The following is a 12,466-nucleotide window of genomic DNA, read 5'->3' as shown; positions in this document are numbered from 1 at the left end:
AGGTCTGGCGAACCCCACACTAGGGCAGCTGCCTCAGCATTGACGTGCTGCTGCATGGAACTGCTGCCTTGTTAATGTTAACGAGGCAGAAGATGAAGGAGAGGAGGAAGAACACAGTGAAGAAGATGTTCTTTATGGTTTTGTAGTGTTCAAAAGCAACTTCTAATATTGACAAATATACTTACTCTTGTTCTGTATTGCAAATGCAGCTAGTAGCTTTGGTTTTATGGGGAAAGATTTAGTCTTTACTCTTTAATTAAAAACAGGGTTTTGCCTCCGCTGTTGTCCTGAAAAGGAAAGTGAAATTGCCAAAACAATTTCATAAAAGCATATAGGTGGTTAAGGCCAAATGGTCGGTATAATAAGAGATTCAAACTACAGAGATGTGATGAAATACTAAACTGATCCATTAAAATCAACACCAAATTACATCATTGTTCAGACCAAAAGAGTGTCAGACAAGGACCTCATATGGCGTTGCCTAAACTGTCTTATTTAGTATGATGTAATTTAAACAGCCTCATGGTCATTTAGTGGATCCTGCAAAACACAAGGAAAGAAAATCCAAATTAACCTCGTTTCCTTGAAGCTTTGAGGCAAGATCAATGGACATCAACACCTTATAATGTAACAACAGTATAGTTACGCATCACAGTTGACGCTTGTAGAGACAGGGAATCCAACTTTGATGTTGCAAGCTCTAGGAATCTTGCTCAAGAACTGGTCTTTCACACCCAAAGAGCCTCCGGAAGCTTTCAATCATTTGCAAATATAGCCTTCTTATCATCAACTGTTTTCACAGTTTTGGCAAGATCTTGCAGCCCAGTGCAGCAATCAGGAGGTGGCTTCGGAGCTTTGCCAGTGGCAAAATCCAGACAGGCAGCTACCTTTGAATTAACAGTACTGCATGGAACAGCTGCCTTGTCTATGTTGGCAAGGCAGAAGAGGAAGGAAAGTAGGAAAAGCATCGAGAAGAAGAGGTTCTTCATGGCTATGTCTTTGACTCCTGTCTAACCTTGCTATGTGGAGGCAATATAGGTTGGTGAAGAGTGCTTGGGGAGGTCATAGGTTTCTATAGAGAAGGACTGAAGGCATGCGGGACTTTGTCATCAGTTGATTTTTGGGTTCCCAATGAAGAAATGATAGGCAACTTTGTGGATAGCTGCTTCATTCGGGTTGCCATTAATAAGTGTTTTATTCAGCTAAATTGTCATGGAATAACTTGTACAAAAATAAGAAAAACCTAAATTATCTATAAAATATTCATTTATGCAATGTAATTAAACTTGGTCGGAGTATATCTAAGTTAAAGTGTCAGCGTATATTTAAGTAAAAATTTAAAGTCATACATTTAATCAATCAAGTTAACCAGATCAATTTAAAATAATTTTATTTTAATGTTTTAAAAAAATTAAAATAATATTTTTTAAAAATATAAAAATTAAATTAAATTTTAACTGCATTTTGACCTCGTCCCTTGAGTTTATCTACATTAATTTTTATATAATTTAATATAAAACCCAATTTATAACATATTCCATTCCAATAGATTATCGGGTTGATCCGTTCAGTTCAATAAATTTAACACTGCAATTATATATATAATTACTCCAACATTGCATAAATGAATATTTTATAGATAATTTAGGTTTTTCTTATTTTTGTACAAGTTATTCCATGACAATTTAGCTGAATAAAACACTTATTAATGGCAAAAAATACCATATAAAAAAGATAAGAGAACTCCAAAGTAGGTGTCAGGTTCCAAAACCGAGAGAAACTATTCCTGTTGGGAGTTTGATGCAGCAAATTCTGAAATTCCTCAGAACCTGTTGAATACTGAAGACTTGAACCTGCTGTCCACTCTTCTATCTTGAAATCCAAGCTTCGAAGAGAAACAGTCTGCTTACCAAAAACACAAAACTTGAGGAGGATATTTGTAGCATAACATTCCTTTTGAATCTGAGTCCTTATCGAATGTTTTGTATGCTATTGAGATTATTTACATATATAGAGTTTATTAATTCTGATTTCTCTGTATAATTTAGTTGTAATTAGAATATTGCTTTGTGATTTCCAGTTGGGTTAATTTTTTTAATATAAAAACAATTATCCAAGTGTTTTTAATATATTTTCTAAGAAGATTTTTTTTTAATCATCAACGAAAATGTAATGAATATTGGATTTTTTTTTAGATATTGATACAATGATATATTGAATAATTTGTTTTTAAATAATAATATTGTAATATATTGGATTAATCTAAGTTAACTTATTAAATTTATGATCCAAGTTATAAAATCATAATAATTTTATAAAGAACAAATCAAAATAAATTATGAAAGTGAATGTTTAATCAACTTAATGTTGAAAGACAAAATTAAAAAATAAATATATTAAATTAAAAAACAAAAACAAAAACTCTCTCAAATCAACAAATATTAACTTGCTAAACTTGTAAATCTATATCACAAGATTAAAATAACTCTATAAAAAATAAAAAATATATATATATAATTTAATTTACATTCAATTTAATATTAAAGAATAAAATTTAAAAAAAAACTTTACTAAGTTTTATTTCCAACATATTTAATAAAGTCAACTGAGTTTTTTTTCAATTTTTTAATTTAGATTAGTTTAGATTTCAAGTCAATTTTATCCCAAATCAATATGTAAGGTTTGTCTAAATTTTTAAATAATGAGTCAAATTAATCTAATTAGGTTGTATATATTAAAAAAATTATATTTTCTTGAACAACTTTATTACTTCCTAGCTAGTGATTTCCATATTATTATTTTTTTAAAAAAAGGCTCGATGGCATAGTGTTCCACATTTATCAAATACACACAACTTGTCTCTTTATAATTGTGATAAAAAAAAAAAATTAACCTCAATATTTTATTAACTTCTTGCAATCAAAAGGAAAACTCATAAAATAAAAGAAGGAAATCAATTAATTATTTTCTTGAAAGCAAGAAATTTACAAGAAATTAGGACCACCTAAAACTAAAATGAAGATGGACAATCAGCTCCTATTGCTAACATTACAATAAGGAAAGTTGTTACTTAGGAAGTAAATTGAGGATAATTAGGCCATATTTTAAAAAAAAAAAAAAAAAAACAAGGTAAACAGCAACAGACTCTACTTGGACATAAACAAATTTCTGCTATTAACCATCCAAGAAATTGCTCCCCCAGCAACTCTTGATCGATCTCCTCAACGATATTCAAAGGTTTTGCATGGATCTCTTGGAATCATTGGCAATGGTTTGAACAAAATCTCTTGGAACCAAGCACTTTTGCTCTAAGTACAACTTCTCTTGAATTGTTGGAGACGTTACAAGAGTTTGAAGTTCTTTAGTATGCATTGCCTCTGTGTTTTCCTGTAACATTTGTTGAATGAACACATAGGTTATGGAAAGACAGAACATTTCAGCCACTAAAAATTTATGAGGAACACGAAAGTTTTAATTACCTGAGTAGTCCCCGTGAGTTCAAGAATTCCAATTTGAGCCTGCAAGAACTTGACATACTTGGAAGCAGATTGGAACATTTCAGCAGTATTCATCTTATTTCCACCAGGAATCAGCTTTCCAAGCTCCTGTGTCTTCTCAGTAATCTTCCTTCTCCTCTCACGCGCAGCGATGCTCTGCGCAGACAAGCTGACTCCTGTGCTTGGTTTCTTTGAATTCATCATACTCAGAGTCCTCCCGACATTGAAGGTTGTTGGAACCTGAAACTTGGGCTCTGGAACTGGGATTTCTGGCAAGAATTCTGGGGGCCCTGGATTGGGATTCGGCACATATCCTTCAAAGAAACTTGTTGCAAATTTTGTGTTGAAATGGTCTGTGTAGAGTTTTTGGCGTTTCGGGCAGGCGTAGGACTCGAAATCTTCAAGAGGAGAGATTTCGGGGGAAAGAGGGCTTGTGTTATCCGAGGGAGAAGAGGAGAATGGGAGGAGATTGGTGTAGCTATCTGAGTAAAACAGCTGATCGTCAACCTCATACAAAGGGTTGATGAAAGAATCTGACAACATCAGCCTGTCATTACAACCAAAGAGCTCATGATTTCCTATCTCTACGCTGCCTTGTGGATAGGCGGTTAACTCTGGAAGGCTGTGATGCTGAAGTGATGATCCCAGGTTTGAACAGATGCTTAGAGCCATGGAGGATAGAATCTAGAAAAGAAAAAAGATCAGAAACTTCCATCAAAATTTGATCATTATATGTACTAATTGTCATTAACTTCATCAATCAACACAAACATTAAGTTCAAGTACTGCTAGCTATTGCAAGCAATAAAACAACAATCCAACAAATAGCTCGGAGATGAAGACAAATAGGCCAATAAGCCTATAGCACGACTAGCACATCGATCAATGCCCCCCTCTGCTTTGGAGGTCTCGAGTTCATATCCCATTTTGAGCAAGAAAACAGAAGAGCAGAAGCTGAAGAGTTTTAAGGCAAGAAGCAAGGACAACTAAAAGGACCAAAGTGAATATTATACAATCATGAGACCAAAGACAAATGCAAGATACCATGAAAAGAAATCCATAAGACAATGAGACGTAAAGAAAGAGAGATACCATAGATATTGTCCCTTTTAATTCAAGAAGACCTGAAGTCACTCACTAACCAACCTTATCAAACTAATCACACTAACACAAAGACTAACAGCTTGAAACAGAAAAGACTTTGCTAAATATTATGGTTATGTGACAGAGAGGGGGAGAGGTGGGGAAGTGGGGAGTTAGAGTTTTTGTAGGAGATTAATGAGGGGATTATGGGCTTAAAGATGGAGTAACCAACTCCTAATAATTGGGGAGCCTTAATTTGGGAAATACATTAGATTTGTCCCTGCATTCTTGTTTCTTTGTCAATATCATCCTTGCGCTAAATTATTTCTTAATATCATCCCTACACACCGTTCTCCATCGGTAACACCAAACCACGTAGTTTCGCAGTTGGGTTGGCCTTTACCTGATGAACAACGAGTAGAATATAAATATCAAGAAACACGACCCGTAATTATTAACACTACAAGATGTCGATGTGCGACTGGGTCGACCATTGACAAGAACTTGTTCGGAAATGGGTCATGATCAGAGACAATATTATTGACAGAGGTTTGGTGTGTAGGGGTTAAATTAAGAAATAATTTGGTACAAGGACAATATTAAAATATTAACAAGAATATAGGGACGAATCTCAAGTATTACCCACTCTAAACTATACTTCAGGTGGTTTTTTCTTGTTTATTTAGCAGCTAGGATTTCCCATTAATTCTCTATAAACCGTTACGTTGCTTGGCGGCTACTATATATGTATATTACTGCTTCCTAATTAATTAACCTTGCAGTTACTCTTGCTTTAATTTTGCTTTGTTTTAACAAATTATTTTCCATTTTTTATTGCTAAGATTGATTAATGTTAATATTAGGTGTTTTTCTCTTGATTTTGAAGAAAAAATTGTTATAAAACCAAGACCGTATCAAACCGGCCGGGTTTTTTTATTCGGTTTAGTTTTTTAGGGTTTTTGCTTATAAAACCTAAATTAAATTAAATTGGCTGGGTTTTTTTAAATTTTAATTGGTTTAATTAGTTTTTTCATGGTTCCGTTTTTCAGTTTTTTATTTTATTTTCTCAATTTAATTGATTTTTTTGTTTTTTTGCTTATCCTTAGCAGTTACTCATGCTTTAATTTTGCTTTGTTTTAACAAATTATTTTTTATTTTTTATTGCTAAGAATGATTAATGTTAATATTAACTATTTTTCACTTGATTTTGATGAAATTTTTTAAAAAGTTATAACAAAATAATGATTTCAAATTATTTTTAATTATTTGTTTTCGTGTTGCCATAATAATTATTTAATTGTTGAATGAGTTATTTTTTCTTTAGTAGTGATTGATAAAAAAAAATTTATTTGCGAACACTTTTCATGTTAAACCTAAATTGGATAATATGAATAAATATTAATTTAAATATAATTAGCAAAATAATAAAATAAAATTACAAATTGAGGTTATATTAATATCTTGTTGAAGATGTGAAAGTAGATGTTACTTACCAAGAGAAAATTGTTGAAATTCACAAGTATTTATTGGTTTAGTGTTTATAAATACAGAAACTCGATCCAAGTCCAGTTTCATGTTAATAAAATTGGATTGGTTTTTATAATACTAGGTTTAATTTTTTAATTTTAGATTTGAGCATTTAGCTAATATTAGTTAAATGGTTCGTGCTATATTGTAAGTTAATTTTTTTTAACATAAAAAATTTGTTTATGCAATATTAATTTTTTAAAAAAATTAAGATTTAATTAGTTAATTGAAAGAGATCGCAATCGTTGTTAGAACAATTATATGGAAAGCGAACAAAATAAAACACCATAAAATGAAAATTTTATACTTGTACTTAATTAATTAAATTTTAAAATAAAAATCCTTTTGAAAAAGACAAATTCAACAAAAGGCCAAAAACAAAAAATATGAGGTAACCTATGTTATGTTCAAATCGATTAAAAAAACCCATAGAAAATAGGGGGGAAAGTACAAAAAAAAATCAAGTATGTCTGGATGAACCTTTTAAATTCTAGTCTCAAGCTCAACCAAAAAGCTCAGTACCTGACTAATTTAATGTTAAATGATAAAATTAATTAATTAAATTAAATTAAAAAAATAAAAATTTCTTTTAAAAAAGATAAATTTATTAGAGACTTGCAAAAAAAAAAAACTGAAATAATCTGTGTTATTTTAAAAACGAATGAAAAATCTCATAAAAAGTGAAAAAAATATTGGAGGATCAAAATCGAAAAACATAAGCTTAAAAGAAAGGGAGACAAACAAATCCAGGTGAATCTCATAAACTTGAGTTAATCTTTCAAACCTGTAACCCATTAAATTCTAGAAACATGCTCAATCAAAAATTTGAACTCTAGATCAATTAAATGTTATAGGATGAAATTATAAAAAAATTAATTTAAAAACTTTTTAAGGTAAAAAAATAGTAATAAAAAAAAGGATTATATTTGATAAGAAAAAAAATTAAATGATGAAATTGTAAAAAAAAAAATTAATTTTAAAAAACCATCTTAGATAAAACAAATAATAATAAAAAAAATGATGATCAAATTTGACTAATGAAAAAATTCATGGGAAATGAAATTGAAAAAAAAATTCTAACTTAATAAATTATTTTAAATAAAACAAATAATAATCAAAAGAATAATAATCAAATTTGACTAATGAAAAAATCCATGGAAAATGAAATTGAAAAAAAAATTCTAACTTCATAAATTATTTTAAATAAAACAAATAATAAAAATAAAAATAAAAAAAATAAAATTAAAGGATTATTTTAAAAATTTAAAAGGCCAATAAAAAATCAATAAAAGAGAGAAAAGAAAAGAAAAAAGCCACACTCGCAAAACCGAAGACAATTATATCATGGTCACCAGCTATGTGTGTAGGGGCCACCAAGAGATATTTCGTTCATTACTCCCAAACTTGGATTTCAACCATCGAAAGATGTTGCACACACCTTTCAAAGCCTGTAGCCATTGTTCACGCAACTTCAGCTTGTTTTCTAACCTTGTTACTTAGCAATTGATCTTAAACTTGAGAATCACAAAATAACCAAATTTAAAAGACCAAAGCACCCCAAAAACAAAGACAAGTTTCTTTTTTAATTCAAAATGCAATGAAGTAATTTAATTCTGTTTAAATTAAGTAAAAAATAAAAAAGCCCATGATCAAGGTTAAAATAGTAATTTATTATTATTTTAAAAAACATTACAGGTTTATAAAGCCTTAAAACTATGTTTAGAAAATTTTAATTTCAAAGATAATTAAGTAATTTTACTATGATGAATAATGTTAAAAACCTTCTTGCCTTCTATTCAACCTGTAAATGACTTTTTTATTATTAGAAAAAGATTATTCTATCCAATGCAAGATTTGATGATCTTGAAATGAATAACAAAATCACCACTATATTATTTATTTTAACATGAAATTCATTAACTTTTTGATGTTAATGAAAGAGAGGAAAAAAGAAAACAGAAAATCATACTTGCCAAATCAGAGACAAGTGTATTATGCTTGCCACCTATACATGGAGGGGCTATTGAGACGCTTCAATCATTACTCCGAAAGCTAGAGTTTGACCATCGAACGATAGCATACGAACCATCTAAAGCATGCAACTATTGTTCATGCTTCTCTAATTTTTTTTTAATTTTTTTTTATTTAGCAATCAATCCTATCAGCTCTAATGAAACTTGAAAATTATAAATAACCAAATTTAAAATACTAAAGTATCATAAGAACCCCATAACCAAGGTTAAAATAGTAATTTACTACTTAAAAAAAAGTTTATAAAATTTTAATTTTAAAAATAATTAAATAATTTTACTATTCTGAATAAATGTTAAAAACCCACATGCCTTCCATTCAATTTGTAAATGACCTTTTGACCATGCCTGCAATGAAAGAGGGGGGAAAAAACCACTCACCACCTAAACATAGAGAGGCCGTCGAGACGTTTTGGTCACTATCCCTCGAGTTAGATTGAAACCATCGAACAACACCGCACACACCATTCAAAACATGCAACCATTGTAAACACACCTCGATTTTTTTAAAACTTTTTTATTTAGTAATTGACCTTATCACCCCTAATAAAACTTGAGAATTATAAAATAACTAAATTTAAAAGACTAAAGTACCCTAAGAAGCCCATGACCCTAGTTAAAATAGTAATTTCTGCTTTTTTAAAAAGAAAATGTTTATAAAACCCTAGAACAAAGTTAAGAAAATTTTAATTTTAAAGATGATTAAGTAATTTTACCATGCTAAATAAATGTCAAGAACCTACCTGCCTTTTATTCAATAATTTCTAAATGACTTTTTGACTATCAGAAAAGGACAATTCTACCCCATGCAAGGCTTGATGATCCTGGAAAGAAGAAAAAAACCACCACTTCACTATTTGTTCTAACATGGAGTTCATTAACCTTGTGATGTTCAAACATGCCTTCATTCTATGAAACAATACTAAAGAAATGAAGTCATTCGTATAAATGCGTATGCTGTTCAGTTTCTGGCCTGGTACCATCAATAAAAATGGGACAAATTGTATAAAAAAGGAGAGAAAATAACACAATGTGTAGAAAACAAAACAAAAAATGTCGTCCTGCCTGTCTAACAGTTCCATAAACTTGTCTTGTAAACCAGGTTGCTGCAAAATTGCTTCCATCTGGGAAGAAATCAAAACTTGGCACCTGAGACACCTACAGATACAATTAAGATCAACCACTAGAATTGATTTTGTTTTTTCACAAATGTCAGAAGAAAAAAATAATAACTAAGGACTTGTGAATTGAAATTTGATGCACCTTACAATAGGAATTTATGGCTCATCAATCAATGAATGAAGCTGCTCTCGGAATGTAGAAATTTTATCTGCCTCGACAGCCATTACTAATCCCATTGGCCGGTAGTTTTTTAGCTGTAAATTATCAAAATAATTAGCTAACAGTTCTATTATTCAAGCCATCAATGTTAAAAGTAAATGTCCAAGGGAAGCAATAACGTAGTGCTGAAAGACCTGGTCACCAAAACAGCACAACAAAAACCAACTGAGGTTTGACAACAGTAGCTCACTGATATTTAGAGGTTCTTCATCTAGGGAAGTTGAGAAAAAGAATACTGTAGACAGCTATGCTAGGAAATAACAACAAAACAGTAAAAAATCACAATTTTTTTACAAATAAGAGTACCACCGGTTCTATCATTAAGTTCAAAATCACTAGCATTAAGTTTGAAGTACACTCCAAAATGCAATCAACAATGTAACCTCTTCAAGATAATAGCATTATTACTACGAACCTCACGAGCTGTAACCTGCTCGGCATGAAAAGGAAAGTTGAAGGACCACAAGCTGAGCTGAAATGTAACTGGCAACAATCAGTGAAAGAACGAGATGCAAAATACTATCAATAAAAGTAAAAGAATATGTACCTTGTGAAAAATTTCATCTTCAGGATTCACATATATAATTGCTTCCTCACTATCACTACTTAGCTGGTTTTTCTTGTCTGCATTCTTGTGCTGCAATGTAGCGAGAGAAAAGAGTGTTGATTTGATCATGAAGGAACAAAAATGGACGTACAAAGAGGAGGAAGAATCCAGGACAGACATACCATAATGGAAGTACAAAGAGGAGGAGGAAGAATCCAGGACAGACATACCTTGTACATTTTGCTAACTAGTACATAGGAATTAAAACAGAAGGAATTCCGGAGCTCCTCTGTTGGCTTCAAATAATGAAACAAGAAGTTAGCTAGAAAGAGTTCTCTCCAGCATGTAAAGAAACATATTTATTAAGCTCACCCATCTCATATCTTATCTAACCTCATCTTCTGTAGCCCAAGAGATTTCATCAAACAGAGCATCATAAAGAGGTGGCAAAAGCTGGGGTGGAAGATTAACAACTCGCCGAGAGACCAAAAGACCCACATTATGTGCTTGTTCTCCCAAAAGAACTCTCAGATCTCCTTTTATGCTTTTCTCCAGGCATAGTCTGAGCAGGTACTCCTTGAGATCTGCAATACATTTATGATCCTGTAAGAGCAAGACATTCCTTAGCCAGTGCAGTCGAAATGTAACAGATTTGAAGGGATGTTAATTGTTGGCTAATAAACAGGCAACAACCACCTAAAACACTATTTACACCAGAGTGGGCAACATTAACAAAATCGGTAAGAAGGTAATTTCACACAAACCTATGCCTGTTGGGTTTCAAATTAAGATGAATCAACGTTGTAGCAAAGCATTGGCCATAGTAGGATTCAGGTTTACCCGATGTTGTAGCTAAGCATTGGCCATAGTAGGATTCAGGTTTAGGGATCTTTACAAAAAAGAAGAGGCATGATGCCTCATATCTCACTAAATAATGAGAGCAAACTTCCCATAATGATATACTACATTTTAATTGACATGACATTAGCCATTGACATTGTGTGCAGGATAAACAAAGGTGCAAGCTACTTACCTTATATCTCCCCAAGTTGAGGGCAGAAACAACAGAGAAAAGTCCATTATCTTCATCATCCTCAATTTTAACAACCGTCCCTACTGTGGTCTGTTCCAATATCAAGTCTACAAAACCACTCAAATCCCATTCCGTATTATCAAGGTAGGATTGCAGCAAGATCTTCACTCCATGAAAGTCGTCAGGTTTTGGATCAAAGAATGCAAAGTCTGCTTGGACCTCTCCCTTCAAAAGATACACATCGAACCACATTAAGATAATAAAAAAAGCCAAACTAACACAAAAGAAGGCAGCATCACCAAAATAAATAACAAACCCCAAACTCTTCTTCCTCAGAAGACTCAGACTGCTCAATCTTTTCTTTTGAAGTCTTCTTAACCACTGCACCACCTTGATACAATGTCAAGCTAATCGAATCAGGAACACCAAGTTTAATACATTTCAAATTACAGTAGAACGATGTTCCAAAGAGATAATACCTTCATTGTGGGAGGGAGACCCAGGGACTTTACTGCCAAGCATTTGATGCTTTGGCATGAATGTAGAATGAAGATGAGCAAGTGAACGCGAAAACGGAGCAAAGGTCAAGGGCCTCGCTATCAATGATCTACGACGCCTTGTTGGCTTTCTTGGCATTGTTACCTAAAACTAAACAAAAAATAATCTGAAAGCCATTAAGATTAAGATTAAAATTAGATTAGAAATTACCAAAACAACATAAATAAAACAATTCAACAACAATGAGAAAACAGAGTACTAAGCTAGAGCTATCTGCTATAAGTTCCATGAAAACAGACAAAATAGCAACAACCCAACAAACAATGTTCTTATTTCATGCCAATTGAATTAACAACTCAGACACACAAATAATAGATGAAATCTTTGCAAGTTAAGTCCTAACCCATACTGTCAAATCCTTCTCTAACAAAATAACAAGATTTGCGTAACTAACCTTATCAAAGACAAGTTTGTCAAGAGACAGGACGTTACAATATGCTAAAGCTTCAATCTTTATTGAGTATTATACTTAGGGTTTATGAGAGGTTCTCTTGTCTTCTCTCTCTCAAAGTTTTAATCTTTATTTTGTTTACTTTATCGGGCCAGAGACAGGATGGTTACTTGGGCTCAGCTGCTGACAAGAAAACAATTAGGGGCTAAGACTATATTTGCACCCCTGATTTATCCCTAATCAGTCACTTTAGCCCTTACATATAATTTGGTCAACGAAACACTGTTTTTTTTAGTTGCAGTTATCTACTTCGACACACAACTTCTAACCAATTGTTTATCAGGTATCATGGGGAAGAAATCTCTGTATCCAAATGGGGCCACATGAAGTTATAATTTTTCCTTTTACTTTTCATATTATAACTTTAAGCAAAAAATCTTACTTGACATAAAAATTGCA

The 12,466-nt window shown here is 31.9% G+C and overlaps 2 protein-coding genes across 7 annotated transcripts; both read right to left on the bottom strand.

Moving 5' to 3' along the window:
* Positions 1-3,205: 3,205 nt before the first annotated feature.
* On the bottom strand, positions 3,206-4,169 carry LOC105135912 (basic helix-loop-helix (bHLH) DNA-binding superfamily protein). Its single transcript, XM_011041000.1, has 2 exons — positions 3,480-4,169; positions 3,206-3,387 (listed from the first exon to the last, which is right to left on the bottom strand). Exons 1-2 carry the CDS (start codon positions 4,167-4,169, stop codon positions 3,232-3,234), a joined length of 846 nt encoding a protein of 281 aa, XP_011039302.1. The 3' UTR covers positions 3,206-3,231.
* Positions 4,170-9,060: 4,891 nt separating this feature from the next.
* LOC105135910 (CDK inhibitor P21 binding protein) lies at positions 9,061-12,251 on the bottom strand. Of its 6 annotated transcripts, none has more exons than XM_011040999.1 (10): positions 12,011-12,251; positions 11,538-11,706; positions 11,375-11,439; positions 11,059-11,283; positions 10,419-10,628; positions 10,256-10,321; positions 10,026-10,115; positions 9,894-9,950; positions 9,401-9,513; positions 9,061-9,295 (listed from the first exon to the last, which is right to left on the bottom strand). In XM_011040999.1, exons 2-9 carry the CDS (start codon positions 11,692-11,694, stop codon positions 9,415-9,417), a joined length of 969 nt encoding a protein of 322 aa, XP_011039301.1. In that variant the 5' UTR covers positions 11,695-11,706; positions 12,011-12,251; the 3' UTR covers positions 9,061-9,295; positions 9,401-9,414. The 6 variants fall into 6 exon arrangements, with proteins under 6 accessions (XP_011039301.1, XP_011039299.1, XP_011039298.1 ...); XM_011040997.1 differs by having other exon boundaries at positions 9,061-9,286; positions 11,375-11,448; positions 12,011-12,248; XM_011040996.1 differs by having other exon boundaries at positions 9,406-9,513; positions 11,375-11,448; positions 12,011-12,248.
* Positions 12,252-12,466: the final 215 nt, after the last annotated feature.

This window comes from Populus euphratica, unplaced genomic scaffold (assembly GCF_000495115.2).
Source record: "Populus euphratica unplaced genomic scaffold, PopEup_1.0 scaffold155.1, whole genome shotgun sequence".
NCBI classification, from domain to species: domain Eukaryota; kingdom Viridiplantae; phylum Streptophyta; class Magnoliopsida; order Malpighiales; family Salicaceae; genus Populus; species Populus euphratica.
Note: the sequence above shows the minus strand (reverse complement) of the source record. Positions and strands in the feature narration are given on the sequence as shown.